The 20000-nt window shown below is 41.2% G+C and overlaps 2 protein-coding genes and 1 non-coding gene across 3 annotated transcripts in view; 1 reads left to right on the top strand and 2 right to left on the bottom strand.

The window, feature by feature from the left end:
* The window catches only part of LOC115807139 (globoside alpha-1,3-N-acetylgalactosaminyltransferase 1-like), a 2023-nt gene extending 347 nt beyond the window's left edge, over window positions 1-1676 (bottom strand). Inside the window, exons 1-3 of the mRNA XM_030768011.1 lie at window positions 1643-1676; window positions 983-1048; window positions 1-570 (exon numbers count right to left, since the gene is read on the bottom strand). The exon at window positions 1-570 is cut by the window's left edge and continues 347 nt beyond it. Coding sequence (XP_030623871.1) covers window positions 1-570; window positions 983-1048; window positions 1643-1676 — 670 coding nt within the window. The remainder of the gene's footprint in view (window positions 571-982; window positions 1049-1642) is intronic.
* A 3274-nt stretch (window positions 1677-4950) lies between these two features.
* Window positions 4951-18863, bottom strand: pcsk1 (proprotein convertase subtilisin/kexin type 1). The gene is made up of 14 exons (XM_030768885.1): window positions 18678-18863; window positions 16801-16905; window positions 16311-16436; window positions 13244-13390; window positions 11926-12002; window positions 10340-10428; window positions 9583-9755; window positions 9154-9366; window positions 8786-8886; window positions 8334-8567; window positions 6072-6229; window positions 5840-5973; window positions 5568-5729; window positions 4951-5355 (listed from the first exon to the last, which is right to left on the bottom strand). Exons 1-14 carry the CDS (start codon window positions 18861-18863, stop codon window positions 4951-4953), a joined length of 2310 nt encoding a protein of 769 aa, XP_030624745.1.
* trnaa-ugc (transfer RNA alanine (anticodon UGC)) lies at window positions 7343-7414 on the top strand. Its single transcript has one exon. It is a non-coding gene; the product is annotated as a tRNA-Ala (tRNA).
* Window positions 18864-20000: the final 1137 nt, after the last annotated feature.

Genomic DNA, 20000 nt, shown 5'->3' with positions numbered 1-20000 from the left:
GGAAAGTCTGACGAGGTTTGTTGTAGAACCCAGGATGCAACGTGGCAACCAACTTGCCCAGGATTTCTGTCTCTACTGGGCCTGTAAACGTCTGGTCCACATCCATGCAATACACATAGTCCACCTCCCACTGGACCTGCTCCTTAATGAATTTGGCTAGTAGGTCCATTCGCCGCAGGGCAAGCCTCTTCAAGCCGGGCATCTCTGCCACAGGTATCACCCTCAACTTCCTCATAGGTCCCAAGGATGGAGGTGGATCGAGCTGGCGAGGGCTGTCAGTTAGGATGTAGTAAGTGACAGCAACCTCAGGCAAGAAGTTGAGTTCGGCAGAGGAGAGGAGTCCCTGCAGGTAATGGACGTAACGGCCAACGGCAAGGACCACCAGCCCCACGCGAAATGCATGATGGGAAAACTCAGCCCTACGCCACACAGAGGGCTCACTGTCGCCCCAAACCAAAGGAGCACCCCAAAGAGTTGTAACGGGGAAGAGGTGCTGCTCCTCTTCTGCTGTTGTCCTCACCTCCTCTGGCTGAAGACGTACAGCTGATAACCTCCTCCCTTGAGAGAAGTCTGGAGAAAACCATTCCATTTACACTGTCTGTTTTATGTTTTATTGTATTGGGACTGTAGCCATTCTGTTTTCAGTGTTTACAAACATTTGTAAGCATTATCTGATAATCTGACTATATTACATTACATATCAGTGGTATCAAATTAGTATCAGATTACATATCCGTTATGCCACTGACATGGATTTGAATTTGACATGGTGCTTACTGAGCTGTTTTAACACCCTTCCATATATTACCTTTGTTAGCTAAATGTGTCTTTGAGAAAAGTTGAATTTCAAGTCAAGAGAACCTCTTTGAGCGTGTTCTTAAATTAGCTCCACTTAGAACATTTAGCCTTGTTTTGTGTCTGAGTGTAGTATTTGCCAGTACCCTTATTTTCTGAGGAGGGAAATGGGTGGCTCTGTACTTACAGATGAGTCCAGTTAGGACACATACACAGAGGACCAGCAGTTGTCTCCAAGTCACTTTGTACATGCCTGAAAAAATGAAATGTTTAAAAGCTTGCACACAATGCCCTTGATTCTGCGTTGCACATGTGGACACACATTAGCAAGTGTATTTCAGCTACTGTTTCAAATGTCCATCTCCCAAATCACACACACTTGCAATTCACATCTGTGCTCACTTGCTCTCTCTCTCTCTCTCTCTCTCACTCTCTCTCTTTCTCTGTCTCTGTCTCTGTCTCTGTGTGTCTCTCTCTCACACACACGCACACACAAAGTATAATCCATAACATATGCATCAATAACTCTACTCATACTTTGGAGCATGCTTCAGAAAACTATAAATGTTTCTGCTGCCTCAAGTCTTCAGGTAAGTTTTTGTATTACATGTTGCATCTCCCTGTGCCACTGAAAAAGCCAACTAGCTTCTTGACATTTCAGCTGCATGTTACAAGTCTACGTGAAGCATGAGAGGAATGCACGTTTTAAGACCTCTAACTGACCAGCAGCGAACCAAGGGTCTGAGAGAGAGAGAGAAAGAGAGAGAGAGAGAGAGAGAGAGAGAGAAGTGGTGAGGGAGAAGGAGTGGGGGTTTAAGAAGTGGAGTGAAGATTATGTCTCACTAACCTGAGGACAATCTGGAGTGTAGAAACCGTGCCATCTCTCTCTCTCTCTCTCTCTCTCTCTCTCTTTCTCTCTCTCTCTCTCTCTCTCTCTCTCTCTCTATCTCTCTCTCTCTCTCTCTCTCTCTCTCCCTCCCTCTCTCTCTCTCTCTCTCTCTCTGGTCTAATGACTTTTTTGTGAGTCTTCTGAGATACTGTTCTCGCTTTTCTTTCTTCCCTTATCCGCAGCCTTCTCTTCAACCTTCTCTCCTCTCTATCCTGTCTTTTTTTTTTTTTTGCATTTTATTTTGTCCCTCCCATTCTTCCCTCTTTCTGTCTGTCTGTCTCATTCTCTCCCTCTCTCTGTCTTTACTCTCTGAGCTCAGGAATCTGTTCGTCTGGCGCTTGCCCAGAACAGCCCAGATGTGAAAGGAATCTGGGCAGAAGACACGAGTAGAAAAGGAAAGATACAGAGGAGATAGAGGAAGAGGGGAGACACAGTAAGAATTCAGAAGAGCAAATAAAGAACAATTCTTTAACATAAACGTTGTTGTTTTATTTTGCTTCTTAACAGATAGAACGAATCATTTGCCTCAACTGGTTTCTATTATGGCCTTGTGACTTACATGAAATGTTCAAGTTGTTATTCATTGCACATACTCCATTACTGCACGGGAATTCACCTCTGCAGAATTTGTGGCGCCCTCTCATTTTACCACATGGTGGTGCTATATCCGTGTAACAGTTAAAAAGCAAATGGAAGAAGAAGAAGCTAAAGTAATGAAGCCCAGGCAATGTGATGAAAATGTAGCAAGAAAAGGGAGCATGTGTTTGTGTGGGTGTGTGTGACAGTGTGAGTGTGTGAGTGTGTGAGTGTGTGTGTGTGTGAGAGAGAGAGAGAGAGAGAGAGAGATGGTGTAGTTTTGTCATTCTAGATTGTTCTTAAGGCAGTGAGATAGAGAACACTTTGGAATGACCAGAATGAGCATTTCCACCAAATGACATTAAACACTGGCCTGGGCAAAAAGGCCCAACTGTCCAAATGACATAAAACACTCATCTGTGTAAAAAGGCCCAACTGTCCAATTCAAAAGCAGCATTCATCCACACAACCTGGAGCCAGGACACACAAAGCATTCACTTGCAAGGTAACTTAACAATTTATTACGATAAATTTCATATTATATATCGATACATAATAATAATCTATTTTAGCTTTGTAAACAACTTTGGACAGAAGCATCGATTAATCAAAAAATAACATATAAACAACATTGACTACATTGAAAATGTATAAATTACAGGATGTTTGTAAACTTTCGTCTTTTTCCATTTCTCCTTCATCGCAAAACATTCTCTTGGCTGGCAGAGAAGTGGGGTTACGGTCAGAAAATCCTTCATTCCAGGCAGGTTTAAGAAGAATCACCGGTTATTGAGGTACATTTACACCAGAAATAATTTAAATCAGTACTCAGTACATATATGGTCAGATAACCTGTTGACGTATGAGACTACATTATTACGTTGCATATAATTTTTTGAGTGTGCAAATGTGGATTCAATATAGAATAAAGAGAACAACATTCAAGCCTGTTCTACAATGATCAGTCAGACACAAGCACTTTCAAATACTCAGCACGGTAACAGGGTAGAGTTAACTGTATATCAGAGAAGCTTAAAAGACAATGCAATACTAATCAGTTTTAAACATGAAAAGAAAAATAAATTTAAGAGAGATGATATCTTACTGTTAAGATCTGTAATGTTAATGAAGATATTACACTTAAGGTTTTTAGATATACATTTTTACTCTTTCTGTTTTCAGAAACTAGAATGTATTTTTTTAGAAAAATAAACCATCTTTATGATCTGAACTTTTGGATATACAAAATTAATCCAATTGTCCATATTCACTTATTTAGGAAGTTCAACAAAAGAGGCATATGATTTGTCATGCTATTTGTTATATGTTTTAGCATATAGATTATTTCAAATACATAATTTGGCATCTTTGTCCCCTCTATGATTCCACCCCATCCATGGGATAAAGAGATAAAGGAAGCCTTTGGCCATTTCTGTGCCACAGCTTGGTACACAGCATGCTGCAAACTGAAGAAAGCCACACAAAATGAACGAATCAAAACATCTCGTTGTTTTAATCACAGTAACTATCCTGAGTATGAGATGCATTTACGAGCTGTCTGCTTTAAAACCGGTTATAAAATATAAAATCTGTATCTCAGCCTTTTACTGGTAGAGAAAAACGATCATGCAGCATACCACGTTAAGTGACTTTAAATTTCTAAATCAATTAAAATGCAGTAAATTCATATCAAAATAAAAGTTAATAAAAAAAAAAAAAATAAAGTACTCAAATCTAATAAAGAAATTCTACCAAATCGAAATTGGATCTCTCTACGTACATCTAGACCTATTTCAACTGTAGAGATGCAGACAGACTAATACTAAAGTAAAATGATTCGAGGTTGAACATTTTTCAAAACAGATTACAATCATTGTCTTTATTTAGCTGGATAATTAACATTGTCACTACCTAAAGGAAAGCTCTCTTTTAATCTTAGCATGCAGGTCCTGCAGTAGAAAATGCAGCATGACAGGATTGGCTGAAGTCAGAGAGAGGCAGGAATGGGAAAAGGGTCCCTGGTCTCTGATTGGTTGTGTGATAGGAAGTGCACAACAGAGATACGGTGCCTCTAGAGCTGAATGTATGCAATAATAATCCAGACTGTGCAGACTATGAAATATAGGACACATTTAATCTCTCTACAAACAAATACTTATACTGACAGACAGATAGGTACAGGCCAGAATGAGAAATGTCAGGAATGAAGAGAATAAGCTTGTCTGGAAGTAGTATAATTTCTTTCTTTCCTGTTTCTTTTTTTTTTCTCTCTCCTCCCCCTCATCTTCTGCCACTCCATCTGTCTCCTTTAAATTGCAATTTTTTCCCTTTTTTTCTTTCCCTGAACCTGATTCATCCAATCACGTCCTTTTCCTAGCAACTTCCTCCCAACCCACTTCCCTACCTCCTATTCATGTGAAAAGATTCCAAATATACATTTATCAAAAATATATTGAATGTGTCAGTTCTGAATAAAGATGTTTATAAATATGTTTAAGCGTGCCAATCTGGAACACCGACTCATATAAATACATCGAAGTCTGTAAAGGGTGTTGATATATATTTGTAAACATTCAACGTGTACACATTTAAATATATTTTGATAATGATATATTTGGAATACGCATATATTTATATATCTATGTGTTTTTCCCCTATATGTCCCTCCCCTACACCCACTGACTCCTCCCTCACTGCTGGTCATCTGAGAGCATGTCAAACAGGGCCTGCAGCAGACGATCGTCCCTGTGTTTGTAGGGTCGAACGCTGTAGAAGCTGTCGCTATAGTCGTTGTACAGGCTGTCTTCGGGTCCTGTGTACTGGTTCAGCCGGTCCAGGGCCTGATAGAGGTTCTGCTGGGGGATCCTGTCGTGCTGCTTTGTCCTGGCAGAGGATGAGGAAGCGTGAGACAGGGTGGCTGGAGTCTGCCTGTTGAATGCGGTTTGGAGGAGACGCAGAAGGGCCATGTTAGGAGTCGAGCCCTCGGGGGCAGCAGGAGGTCTCCTCTGTTTCTTCTTGGGCGTCTCAGCTGGAGAGGGGCTCTTTTCAAGAACGGGCCGGGGCTTCTTGGACAAAATGGCCTGAGTTGGGCTCTCCTACAGAAGGAAAACATACAGAAAGACACACGTTAAAAAAAAAAACCAAGTTTCTCCGACAAACAACAGATAGGCAAATCTCTCTGGAGGACATTCTTTCAGATGCAGTATTTAGCATTAGGAGGACTATTTATTTATTTTTCTCAGACTTATTTTAGGTTATCTTTTAATGTTTTTCATACACCATATTGTATGTGTGTTGACATGTTCACCTCTAGCATGTCCTCCATGTGTTCTACTCCTCTGCGGTCATTCTGCACTGCGTTATAGGATGTGTACACTCTTGGGTTCTTCATATGCTCCGGCCGCTCTGATGTACCATGAAGAATCAACTTCCAGCTTATTATCTGGCCCTCATTCTCCATCCGCCCCGACTAAGACATAGAGAGAGACATGCGGTGAGATGACACTGGTTCAGAACATGTGATGTAGTAAAAAAAAGAGAGAGATATAGAGAATTAAAAAAGTTGTGTTGAGTTCTCACTGTGTCTGTAATCTTCAGAATCCATGTTCCAGTCGGATCTTCACCCCAGGTGTGCACTGACATGAAAGCCCAATTTCTGAAGCCATTAGAAGAGGTGTCCCTCTCTCTTTCTGCCAGCAAGACCGTGTTTGTGCCTGATAAAACATCAACCACCAGAAAAAACCCACATCAAAACTCATGTAAACATTCATGCCTGTGTGTGTGTGTATATGTGTGTTAGTTGGTGTCTCACCTGAGGGAGAAGTGAGAGTGATGTGGAGATCTCCTCTCCTGGTGTACTCAATACTGGCTTCCACCTGCACATGTTCCAGTGAGAGCACAGCGTTGGCCTGTCCCGCACACGCTTTAGTGGGGATCTCTATACTGATCTCACCCGCTGCCTTCAGTGGCCTGAGAGAGAGAGTTAGAGAAACAAACATAATAATATATAAACATCTACAAAACTTAATAACCATACACATATGTTCAAATACATATACTCATATAGTCGGCAAACAGGACATGCGCACATACATTTAGTACAGCACAGACAGACACAGATTAAACCATTATTAATGCATCTCTTTGTCACATATTAATGAGAAACATGAACCAGCTTTTATGCTGAGTGTTGAGTGATGAATGAGGCATCTCCTAGTGGATTAACATTCCATGTGAATGACCAGATTCCCCCACCCAACCCTAGCCTGAGATGTAAATGTATACTCAGTGAGAAAAGAGAGACATGTGGGATATTAATCCCTGTGGATTAAACAGAGATGGTGTAACGTCTGCTGTAAAATTTAGGCTGGTCACCTTATATTACAGAAAAAAGACTGAGAAAGTCAGTTGTGTAGTTTAGAGAGACCGCGAATACTACTATAAACCAAAGCACTGGCCAAAAAACTATATGCATAAGCATATGCATTTATGACTATTTTTGAAATTTTAATTTAATTCAATTTAATTGAACTTCCTTAATTATTTAAAAATTGCATGAAATGTTCATAATCCTATTTCAAAATCTGACGTCACAGTTCGGGGAGCAGAGTGGCGCAGCGGAAGTGTGCTGGGCCCATAACCCAGAGGTCGATGGATCGAAACCATCCTCTGCTAACTCAGCGGTACCACAAGCTCGGTTTCGCTTTCAGGCCCTGAACTGAGAGACAGCATGCTTGGTCGCACTTGTCAGAGTGCGACTGCCTTCCGGAAAGAACCTGGCTCGATTTTGCCGATCTCAGACACCATCCAACAAAGCCTGCTGCGACTCCAGAGAGAGGACTCTCTGCAGCTTCAGTCTTCGTGACCCTTGGGACCAGAACTCAACGCATCTCATCAACCTCTGACATCTGGTTTTCAGAGTTGGAGACGATTAGCTTCCTCTGACAGAGAAGCCCAAGACCGAACCTTCATCAGCCAGAGCGTAAGCTAACCTGCCTCTTCTCTATTGCCTTGGTGCGGGTAGTAGTTGTCGCTCTTGATGACTGCATTTACTCAGCTCTGTTTGGTTTCATTCACTCATCAGGGGATGTAGCTCAGTGGTAGAGCGCATGCTTTGCATGTATGAGGCCCCGGGTTCAATCCCTGGCATCTCCAGCTGGATCTTTATCTCATCTTACCGCTGTTTATCTCATTTCACTGCTGTTGTTACGTGTACAATTACGCATGTGACAAATAATTCTCTTGAATCTGAGTCTGAAAAAAAAATACAGAATCTCCACATGAAAACATTGTTGCCCATTGTTACTGAAGTCACGTGGTTTCCCTATCCATTTTATTACATTATTTTCTTTTAATGCACATTTTACGGGGGATGATGCGATAGCACATCTGACCCACGCGAACTTAAACCAGAATCTCTGTCAAGCACACAGTGCCACGACCTGTGGGGTTTTAGAGTGTGTCTCGTGTCAGGCGCATTAGTGTTTCTGAGTACTCATCTAATCCCACAGGAAAGAAAACATCTGCCCAGGTATCCTTCCTCTGAGAGAGGATTGGAGCAGATAGAAATGAATGTAATCCACGGTCCTTGTAGACTGAAAAAGTAAAACGGGCGAGTAAGATTTCTTTTGGTCCCCTTCTTCCATTCCTTTTTAATAATTTAACAGACATGAGCACACACACACACACACACACACTCTCTCTCTCTCTCTTTGTCTCCCTCTCTCTTCATCATCTCTTATTGCTTCTTTCTTCCCTCTTTCGCAAGACGCATGGGCATCCTCCTCTCTGCCTAAACTGGACCTACGTGTAATCCCAGTTTGGAAGAAGGGTGTAACAGGGAACAGGATCTAGGGGGTGAATTTGGAACTGAATGGCTATGTATGAGCACAGAAAGTTTTATATGCAGCCTTTTCCTGTTTTGTTTTGTTTTGTTTTGTTTTGTTTTGTTTTCCTCCGAGGAATAAAAAGCTTACTTAAGTCTACAGTATGTAGTCCATTGTCAGAGATGTACATTTTGACATGGCAGAGGAACTTTGCTGTCGTTGTTGGAGGAAGAGTAAACCAGTATTACCTTGGCTGGAAAGCCTCGTCCTTCACTATGCACTGTTTCTTCTCAGGCACATGTTTCCACACTTTAGGGTCGGCAAGATCCACTAAGGCCTTGGCATTGAGGAGGCCGAAGCCAAAACGGCTGTTCACCATGAGTCCAGCTCCGTTTCTCTTCCATCCTGGGTTATTGGCCAAGGGGTCAAACTCAGACGTCCACACCACCAGGTGCTGCAGGTCCCTCCAGGTAAGGTCAGGACTGAGTTCACGCAAACACACAAAGTTAATCTTGGGGTGACAAGCAGTTCCACTTATTTAGCCTTCATAACAACGGCATAGTCAGGGTGGGAAAAAACAAGACTTTTATGCATTGTTAAAGTTTTGATGCCCGTCAACATAATCTGAATAATTTTCGCGTGCACGTTAGCCACTGCTCAGTGATGAATAATGAGTTGAAAATGAAAATATTCAACATACTTCTGTTCCAAAGCCAGGGCGAATATCCCGGCGGCCAGTGGAGCAGACGCTGACGTCCCAGTGTGTGTCTCCGTGCACTCATTATGCAAATCAGCGCTGGTCTGTCAGGCCACGTCAGGAAAAATATCAGCGCATAAAGACAGGAACAGCAGAGAACGGATTAAGAGAGTACAATCATTAAAATTAGGAGGAAAAAAATAGACAGAGAGAAAAAAAAAAGAGCTTTGACTGGTAAATATAGAAGCAACCCCAGTTTTACACATGAGGACAGTCAGAATGAATCATCAGTTAAGGACGAGAAAAACTCGGAGCAGAGAAAAATGTTTAGAAGAAAAAAGGAGAGGAAAACCAGGCAGTGTTAGACTCACTATTCTCTGATCAGTGTAGTCTCCGCTGCTGTAAGCTGTCGCCAGAGTGGAGGAGCATTTTTCGGCGTACCACGGCGAAAGGCCCTGCTGAGAAGCGCTGCTAATAGAGATGGTGTAGAGGCTATCCGTGTAACCGTCACAGTCGCAGTTATCACCTTGGCGACCACCATTACCAGAAGCCCACACAAAGATCGATCCCTTCCCACCACGGCCCTGAAGACAGAATCATTATCCCCGTGTCACGAACAGGTTGTACAAACCATCATGCCTCGTACTGTGTAATTTTTAAAAAAAATTGGTATCTGTGTCATTAAACATGCATATTCATGCTGCCAAATACAAAATGGAGGATCTGATATTTCTTGGATGTCGTTTCCTGTCACAAAAAAATGGAAGAACACTGTTGGATGGATGCTTGCGTTGGCTCACCTTTTGAATGCCGTACTCAAAGGCTTTCTGGGCAAGGCGACCGGGCCCCTCCACCGTCTTCCCGTCGTCATTGGGCCCCCAGCTGGCACTGTAGATGTCCACATGCTCTGGATTAAACCCAATAGAGCTGGCCTCAATGGCATCCGTCACAATTCCATCCAGCATACGAATCCCTGACAGCATGTGAGAGGCAGCAAACAAAAGGTGAAACGGAGAATAGGATTCAGAACGACATAAAATAAAAGTCTCCAAGACTTGAGGCTGCTTCACAGGTAACGCGTGAATGAATGGAAAGCTACGTATGTCTCGTGCCAGTTTCAATGTTATTTCCTTGATTTCAAACATGTTTTGAATCTTAGTCCATCAAAGTAACTTTGAAATTTAAGCTAAGTTTTAAAATTGGGATGGATTGAATGGTTTTTCACTTGTCTCCATACAAAACCAAAAAGGCATGATCAGTTCTGGTAAATTCTGTCTGACCCAGAAACATCTTGCTCTCATAGGATGACTAGTGGAAATGAAGAGGAATACAGTGGGGTAATTTGGGTAAGTGATGTTATATAATCATATCGTGAGTAAAAGCAGGCTGTCCATTTTACGCCAGCCTCTCAGCTGCTGTTCAAACCACTACTGGAAGCTTTTACTGGAAAATTCTCTGACCACAGGGTGTGAAAATATCCAGAAACAAACTCCACACACAGGCACAAACACACACACACACACACACACACACACACACACACTGCAAGTTTCTCACCTCCAACTTTGGAGTTGTACGCCACACCGACTCCACATTTGTTGTTGTCTGCCTGCATAGCAATCTCTCCAGCACACCTTGTCCCATGCCTGAAAACAGACATTAAAACATGAGAAATCCTTAGGAGAGAATCTAGTTGAAAAGCTGAACAATACCAGCAATTATGGTAATTTTTCAGATTTTCAGCCCGAAATTGAGCATACTTTGCAGGATCGCGTTGTATTTGCCTTTATTCCTGAAACCTTTATTCCTGAAACCTGGATATCATTCAGATATGACTGTGAATGTAATTAAAAGTTAATGGGAGACTCTAAGAGAGTGCTCAAAGTCATTTTCGTGTTTGAAAATATCATGCCGTTTGTAAGGTACAATTAGCTAAGACTTGATAATTGTTGAGCTGAACTGTTGAGCAAATGTTAATGACTGCATTCTATATTTCTCAGTTTTGCTTTTCCATTCACATGAACTCTCTGTTCAAACAAATGGGATGATGACAGACTCTGTACTCTACAAGCAATTACACAGAAGTGCCTTGACAAAAGAGTGCATTGACATGGGTGGGTAAGAGGATGAGTGTGCCTGCATGCGTATATTCATACGCCTGTGCCAAATTTATATGTGCGTGCGAATGTGTGAGTGTGTGCGTATGCGTGCATGGATGTGTACGCGCGCGTGTGTATGTGTGTCTGTGTGTGTGTGCGCCTGTGTGTGTGTTTGTGTGTGTGTGTGTGTGTGTGTGTGTGTACGTGTGTGTGTGTGTCAGTGTGTGTGTGCATGTGTCTCTGTGTGTGTGCGTGTGTGTGTGTGTGTGTGTGTATGTGTGTCTGCATGCGTATTCATTCTGAATACAGCCCCTCCTACAGCGAGCCCAGTATGAGTCATCATTAAAGGCAGTGTCAGAATGAAGAGGAGAAATTGCACTGAAACCACAGTGAGAGAAAAATAACAAGTGTGTTCCATTTTCACTGACACCTATGTCTCTCTTCAATTGCTGTAGTGCTTTACAATCTTCCACTAAAGCCTTTTTACCTACCATTTTTCAAAAAGCAAGTCATATACTGTTATGAAGAGTCTAATTCATATAAACTGACATTTAGAACGTATAATCTGCAAAATAATGAAACAAAATAATATTTGTCTCTTTCCTTTTGAAACAGTACACTTCAGGAAAAACATTACGTACATAATTACACAGCAGACAATGTAAATTATTTTTAGTTTCCATTTCGAAGGCCAAGTTGGGCCTGGATTCTAATCCTGTTGCATAATGAAGAAGCGAGAACAATATGACAGGGAGCTGGATTATTAGGGAATTAGTGATAAAGAAAAGACTCCCCCAGACTTATTAACATAATCACAGCTCCTCCCCTAGGAATGATGGAAGGATCTCTATGAGTATATGGTTTTATTACGGCCGATACCAGAGATGTTCATTTTAATTGTGATTCATCAATGCCTCTGCTCACAGACTCATACTAACCTCAGTAGACAGCCTTCCATACACACTGATAGAAATTACACCAGAAATATTTGGACTAATATTTAATGATGATTCATGATAATAAATGAAATGCTGAATCACTTACTTGTTCTCGTTGGTGGAGTCATATCTGGGAAAAGGATCAGGGTCGTTATCGTTAAAGTCATAACTGGCTGCAGGGTCCTGGATTAGAGAAAGAGGTGGTATTAGATGAAAATTCATGTCCCCTGTTTTATTTTGTAATTTCTTCATGAAGAACAGGCCATAAAATAGATTAACACTTTCATGAATAATATTATTAAAGTAAATCAAGTACTAAACGTCTATTAATTCAAAAAGGTTGTCTTTCATCATTTTAACAATTTGTTGTTTTGTTTTGGCTTATGGAAGGTATATTACAGGTATATACATTGGAAAGGGTCAAGACAGAATGGAAGAATGGAATGTCTGTTTCTGATGAATCCACCTTTGGTTCAGTTTTTTTGTTTATGTTTCTGCTGTAATGTCTCTGATTCATTTTTACACTCAAATGAAGTTGAATGTTTTGAGTCACTTGTGCTAACTCACATTGACTGTTGTCTTTGGTATGAATAATCTCTCATTCAAGTGTATAAATGTATGTTTCAAACTTGATGACTAGATAGGCTAGCGAAAGCACCAAACATAAGCCATAGAGCAAACTTTCGAATTTATCATTTTTCTGGCACTTCTTGCTCCAGTGTCTCTTATAAATAAACAAATTAAGAATATTCTCGTTACAAAAAAAGTGTATCATGGGACCCAATGCACGCCAAATGATTAGAACAGTTACAAATAAAACCACACTGAGAGACTCCTCTTAATAGTAATTGTGCAGCTGTGTTGACTGGGGCCATTGGAAAGAGTGGAGCTAATTACAGGCACAGTGAGCTCCATCTGCACAGAAACTCATCTTTGAAATTTGTCTACTTCAGCCTGTGTGTGTACCCACAGTGCTAGACTGTCAGTACAACACAACTGTTCACCACTAGCCCCAGATGGACCTATGACCAACTTCCCTAATCAACATTCCTAAGGTTCAACAAAAATTTACAGGACAATGTCTAAAAACATAAGAAAGATTATATTTAGATTCTTTTTTTTTTTTTTTTAAAGCAAATTCAGTTGCAATAAGATTATTTTTATTGTGCACAGTGCACAGCATTCATCATTGCTAATATCATTGTGACTCACGTGTTTTTTGTAAAACAGACAAATAAACAACAAAAAGTGCACATATCCATATAGTGCTTCTGTATGATAGCACTGAACGTTTCACTTAAGTGGCCTGCATAATTTAGTGGTGTATATCACTATGGATAAATATTTTACATAGTTGTGGTAGGCGTTGCCATGGAAACAACCATAAAGCAGTTGAGTGGATGTTGCTATGGAGACGCTCTTACGTAGTTAGGGTAGATGTCGGTATGGTTCCACTCTAGTCCATCATCCAGCACGGTGATGACCACCCCTTTCCCTGTTATACCCTTCTTCCACACTGGAATTACATGGAGGTCCAGTTTAGGCAGAGAGGAGGATGTCCGTGTGTCTTGCTAAAGAGAGAAGCAATGAGAGAAGATGAAGAGTGAATAGCGTGTGAGTGTGTGTGTGTGTGTGTGTGTGTGTATGTGTGCATGCGTGTGCGTTTGCGTGTGCGTGTGTGTACGCGCTTTCGGCACTTGTCTACAATCCTAAATTACACGTTCATCCTTTTAAAAAAAAAAACCACTCCATACATGATGACTGTTGTGAATTCTGAAGCAGAAAGCTGCTTGCCTCAAAATGAATAGAAACGATTTTATCGGTCATATTGACCTTTCTGTTAGTGAAGATTCTATTCATTGTCCTTCCGGCGCCCGGGGAGAGGCTACCAGCTGATGGACTATCAAAAAGAAAGATGCTACAATACACTAAAGGTCCTCACTACAGTACTGAAGAAGCCATGCGCAGGTAGACAGCTCTCATTTTTACCCTGGCACTCTGATGCATGATCTGTGAGTGTGGGAAGTGAGAGACACTGTCATCCAATTTGTGCTGGCATTTTAATTGGATAATCGACAGGGAGTAAATACAGGAGAGCACATGAGCACATTTTCCCAAGGGGGCACAAATGATTTAAAGCTAGACAAGGAAAAAAAGAGAGAAAATGAAAAAAAAAAAAGCAAAAAAAACCCCAGAGATCTGAGATCACGCTGCTGATTATGCACAGACACTGAGCAAGCATCAGCCATGAGCGGTGACTCATAAGAGTGAGATCTCTCCTCAAGATACGCCTTGGGGGGGGGGGGGGGGGGGGGGGGTCAGCTCTAGGATGATCAAGGAAACCCACCACGGTTTGTATTGAATATACATCCGCTGGTTCAGACAAAACATGTCATGTGTTAGAGATAATATTCGTGTGTTTGGTGGTGTTTGCAGGCCTGCATTAGCCATGGGTTTATCTGGTGAATGTAAGGTGGGTGTGATATGGGGTCTCCGGCGTAAAGAGTGGAGAGTGTACGCTTGTGTCTCCTATTGTGTCTGAAAACACTGTCTGAAATAAGCACATAAACGCATAGTTAAATATGGACTACACACACACACACACACACACACACACACACACATCTCTGTGAAAATCTTATGAGTCAGTCCTCTGATTAAATTATCAGGCTCCCTCTCCTGAGAAACATAAGATAAATTGCTCTGAAATGTCTCTTCCATCTCTCTCTCTCTCTCTCTCTCTCTCTCGCTCTCTCTCTCTCCCTCCTCCTTCTCCTGACTCCTTAGCTCATCCCTCGTTTTTCATCTCCATACTTGCACGTCATCACCCCTCTCTGCCCCTCCCACTTTTGTATGCACCACTCCACCACCTCATCTTTCCAAACATTCACTGAATAGCCATGAATTGCAGAGGACCTACCACATACTGTTGCCAAATATACACTGAGCTTTGAAATTTTGAGCAATTGTCGCAAGCTTTCTTTTAATTGTTAAATACAGCTTCATTTTAAGGAATTTGTTGGAATGTAAATGGTCCTTGTGTATATTCTTATCATAATTCTCTGAATTATATATATGTGTCTGTATCTGTATCTATGTCCTTATACTGTATACACACACACACACACACACACACACACACACACACATATATGTGTGTGTATATATATATATGTGTGTGTGTGTCTATCAGTATATCTTAATCTAGATCTAGATGCTGAATATAATGTGACGTAGCCTTTTTGTGATGTTGTTTTGTCCTGCACATTATGTGTAGAGCAGACCTAGATGAGACCATGGTCTCCAGCATCAGACCAGCCCTATTACTACAGCAGCATGCCTTATATGGTTGTCTTCCTTATCTCATTAGGGAAAAGTCGAGAGTGCCGTCACCAGCCTGTCCGTACAGGCTGCACTTAGTCACAGAGTGAGGGCAGGGCTGGAGTCTGACTAAACGATTCCACTGAACCAGCGGAGCAGAAGACCAGCGAAATGTTTGGTGAACAGGGAAATAGCATGTGACAGTGGAAAGTGAGAAATCTGTGACCCATTCAATTACGATCACACGAAGTGTTTAAAAAAAAAAATCAGTGTGCTATTTGTGTGACTCAGAGTTTTTTCATCGTTTGCTCATACGTCATGAAGGAGGAGACAAACATCGGGGAACACGGATGGTGACAGGCGGACACACACACACACACACACACACACGGGCGCACACACACACACGGGCACACACATGGGTGCACACACGCACAGAGAAACATCAGAACTCAGAAGCAGAAAAACAAATGGCTCAGCTGAGTAAAAATGCAATAAATGATTTTGACTAATTATTTTTTTTCCACAAAATAAGTCCATTACTCACAAAGAAATAAAAGGCATTCACTTCCTTCTCGACTGGAGTAGGTTGTGCTCGAGGTGTAAATGAAAGTAACTTATTTTGGATCAGTATCTGTCCTTTATCGTTCTTGGCTAATTTCTTTCTCTCTCTTTCTCTCTGTCTGTATTTCTCGCATGCACAGTCATATGTGAATAAACAATCCCTTTACTAAAGCAAGCAACAGGGCTGTGCGTATGAGGTACTGATTGTGAATTGCACAGATTGCTATATAAAGAGCATCAAGACTCTTGGCCTGAGGCTAAAGGAGCAAATGACTCAACTTCGACTCCACATCACGACAGTAAATGGATCTCTTTCTTCCACAGATATTCAGGATTCAAATCCTCAGAGAACACTGACCCAGAATTGCCAGTTACACAGCCTGAAATGCTGCATACCAGTAATGAGACATCTTTTTGCAATGTTTTCAAGGGCTCTCACTAGTAAATGTCCCAGAGTCATTGCTGACTTTGTGACTGATACCTGAATTCAGAGCTTCACTTTTGAAGTCTACACTCTGAAGGGGATATAGAACGTTCCGGAGAAAGCGCGGGAACTGAATGAGCAGGTTATTGGAATAAAAGATAACATAAAACTTTGAAACTCACCAGGTACCACTGCTGATTCCACATTGGGTCATCGAAGAGTTTGTCGACTGGGCAGTCGTTACAGGCAGCAGATAACGGTGCTCGCTTACTGCGTCGCTTCTGATACTGTTGCTCTGCCCAGGACACCTACACACACACACACACACACACACACACACACACACACACACACACACACACACACACACACACACAAGTAGTTGGATAAACACATATACCTGAAGGAACAGTCCTCTGAAAAGTGCTGATGAATCCAAATTTAGAATGATGGGTCATAGACATTGATGTAGACGTGACAGATGGACAAACAGATCTTGCAAATAGTGGTTTGACACAACAGATTGCTTGACAGTTTCATAGATCTGTGATTGTGCTCTGATTTCAGTGAAGAGTGAGATTGTACCAACTGTACTGAAAAAAAAAGAAGAAGAAGAAGAAGAAGAGAAAGGAAGATAAGGACATCTGAGAGAAATGAGAGCAGATTTCTTACTCTGTCGTCCTCAGCCAAACGTTTGGTGATATGATCCGCACTCCTTTTGGCTCTGCTAGGATGATTTCGATGTCGGAACAAATAATGGTTTTTCAGCGCCCCAATCTGCAAACATGACACGGAGACAGAATCAGAGGTTTTTATCAGTATTTCAGGCCAAATTAAGCAATATTCAAATGAAGCAGTTCAATCTGTTAATCTAACCACTTATTTCAAGAGTGGGAGGCTGATAGTCAAAAGAAAAAAAAAAACAGTTATAAATGGTACAGACCTCGGATTTCAATGTTGTTCACAAAGCAGGCATTAAATGAAATAATCGGTTTAGACTTCAAATATCTGAGCTGCATTCTAAAATTAGATTAGGAAACTATTTCACATGTATGTTTCTCAGCATTTGTCCATTACAGCATTCTGAGACGTTTTTGTTGCATGATAGACTTAGGCCACACAGTCTAGTCTATGTGATATATGAAAAATCTTCAGAGATAACGATTTTTACAGGAGAAATAACCCTTTGTTTCACTGCTAAAATAAATGGCATTTTGTTAAACACCAGTGCACTGTCAAGATTTATTTCAAAGAACAAAGGCTTAGAAAATCTTGTTGGTAGTGAAACGCTGCAAATGCTCGGAGCATTTTGCTGTGGTGTTGTGTAAGGGTGAGTGGATAAGGCTGTTTTGGATTTTCTGTGCTTTATAGTACAGTAATAAATTATTTACGCAACCCTTTCAAACAGAGTATAATAAAGAGCAGGCTTCTCACATTACAGAGTTGGATTGAAAGCTCCTTAAAATCTTTCATCACAGTTTCACTCTGAAAACTGTTGATATCAGACCATTCTAATGTATATATCCTATTCATTTGCACAGCAAATTAAAAAACAAAACAAAACACTGAATTTCTCTGTAGGTGTTATGAAATATAAAACTAAGAATAATGAAACGTTCTCAGAGTTGGTCAAAGCTGAATGGATGAAAGAAGAGAGACTGCAGAATTGTTTAAAACGTGTTTTTCAAACACACAACAACAAGGCCCGAGAAAGGATAAAGCGATATGACGGCTCCATCGCAAACACCTGTTCATCAGTGACGTATGTAGTCTCAGCAAAGCATGTGTATTATTGCTTAAAAATAAAATCACATTTTTGATGTTATATATTGATACCAAAGTTTGCAACAATTCCAAGTCAAACACTAGTATTTCCGTGATTTTGAAATGACCAAGAAATTAATGTATTGTTACAAAGACATGGAAATGCTATGAAAAATTCGACAAATAAAAGTAAGGGGTGGTACAAAACGCCAAACATACACTTCTAAACGTAGTCAGCATGATGCATAATGAACAGACACATTACATGTGGTTCACCATACTAATAACATTATTATCGTTATTATTGGCTTTACTTTCTTAAACCATGACAAAATACTGGTGGACATATTAAAGGATATTCAATCAAAATGAGTGTGTGTGTGTGTGTGTGTGCGCGCGCGCGCGCGCGTTTGTGCGTCTTGTACGAGAGATATGAGTCCGTGTAATTATCTCATTTCATCTCATATCATCTCGGCAGTAGGCTACATATCTGTCTCTGTTTTCAAGAAACATCGATTTGGACATTCACGGTCGCTTTTTCAGAAAATTGGAAACGGAGGAATCTTAGTGACCAAAGGGCACTTGCAGCAACAGTGTCTGCGACCAGCCTCTCAAAGGCGTACGTTATACAACCACACACATATATGATCACTCTAGATACTGGCGATGTTAAACGCGTTTCGGTGAAAAGCGAGACGAGTTGAGCCTCTCGTTTGTAGAAAGATTGGTAAAAAAAAAATCACAAGAATATATGAGGAGTTCATAGTGACTTCTTATGCTCCTACCTGTCTGACTAGTTCGTAGTCTAGTTCGTTGGCGATTGCTTGGGCAGCGCCGAGTCCCCCTGGAATCTCGACTGCCCATTCGTTCAGGTACTGCCTCTCCTCGGCATAGGCATCCACGGTACAGATGATAGAGCAGAGAATCGCAAGAACACAGTACATCACCATTGGGCGACATCTTACTTCCATGTCAGATATATTATCACTAATTAAAAAAATCAGCTTATGTTCACGAGTCCACCAGGGCTGTAAGGATGCGCTGAGACAAAACAAAATACTACAAATGTATTAAAAAAAACAAATAAACAGTTGAATAAGCTAGTTGAATATGTTTCTTTTTTTATTCGTCTTCCTTGATCGTATTCTGTCCAAATGCGCTGATAATACTTAAAAAGCGATCCTTAACGATGTGAGGCTACGGCTGCATAAACGAGTAGTTGAACCTGCATGAAAACCTACCAATGAGAGCGTCGTGAAAGGGGAAGGGATGTTTACACGTCAAACTACGACCAGCTCTGACGTCAATTTCTGGTCTACCTGGGGTAGGATGCTTGGCCCCGGGGAGACAGGCGGGGTGAGCATACGTCGGAGAGGAGCAGAATCTAAAAATAGCCATTTTAATAAAGGAGAACGCACGTTCCTATAATGTTTCTTGAGGACGAACAGAAATACGGCTCATATACTTGTTACATATGCAACCGAGTGGAGGAATATGCGACGTAAAACACTGAATATTCCTAATATGCCAGTGTCTGTGTTTTCTGAGAGATCTCTGATATCAAAGCCTTTAATATTTCAGAAATGATAAACGAATAAAGATGCCTCTCCCCACCCTCAGCCCCCGCACCCTCCCAGTGAAGTCTATTCCGTTAGTCAATTTGATCTCATCTGTGGATTCCCCTTTCCCAGTCGATGGACCAACTGTATTATTGGCTTTTTACAGATCAGCTTGAAAGCAGTCAACGTTTAGGTTAACCTGACAGGTCATTGTCCATGTCCAGCAGCAATGGCAACATCTTGAAACTATTTTTTTTAAATACAGTTTAAAAAAAACCACGGCTTCCCAAACCTGCATGGATTCGCTCATGAATAACCAACGCAACATGTAGACTAATGTTTCAGCACCATGACATTGGACAGTTCCACAAGAACGACAGAGAGAGCACGCAGAGATTTCCGAACAAGGCGGTAAAGTACTGATGAAGACCAGTACTACAGAAGAAACTGTTTCCCAGAGTCAAATTGCACAATATTTCATGAGCTACGAAAGTAAATAGCAAAATCACAGAGCCAAGTAGTCACGTACATCTTCCTGTGCTGTGTGAA

Source organism: Chanos chanos, chromosome 3, assembly GCF_902362185.1.
Source record: "Chanos chanos chromosome 3, fChaCha1.1, whole genome shotgun sequence".
Classification (NCBI taxonomy): Eukaryota; Metazoa; Chordata; class Actinopteri; order Gonorynchiformes; family Chanidae; genus Chanos; species Chanos chanos.
The sequence above is the reverse complement of the archived record's forward strand: the minus strand, read 5'-3'. Positions and strand labels throughout refer to the sequence as shown.

What these genes read in the sequence shown, in the direction of transcription:
- pcsk1 (XM_030768885.1), bottom strand. Translation starts at nt 18,863, where the DNA reads ATGGAAGTAAGATGTCGCCCAATGGTGATGTACTGTGTTCTTGCGATT. An exon ending in GTTTGGCTGAGGACGACAGA is followed by an intron (nt 16,437 to 16,800) that starts GTAAGAAATCTG and finishes GTGTGTGTGTAG; the next exon opens with GTGTCCTGGGCAGAGCAACA. An exon ending in CCGACATCTACCCTAACTAC is followed by an intron (nt 12,003 to 13,243) that starts GTAAGAGCGTCT and finishes TCTCTAATCCAG; the next exon opens with GACCCTGCAGCCAGTTATGA.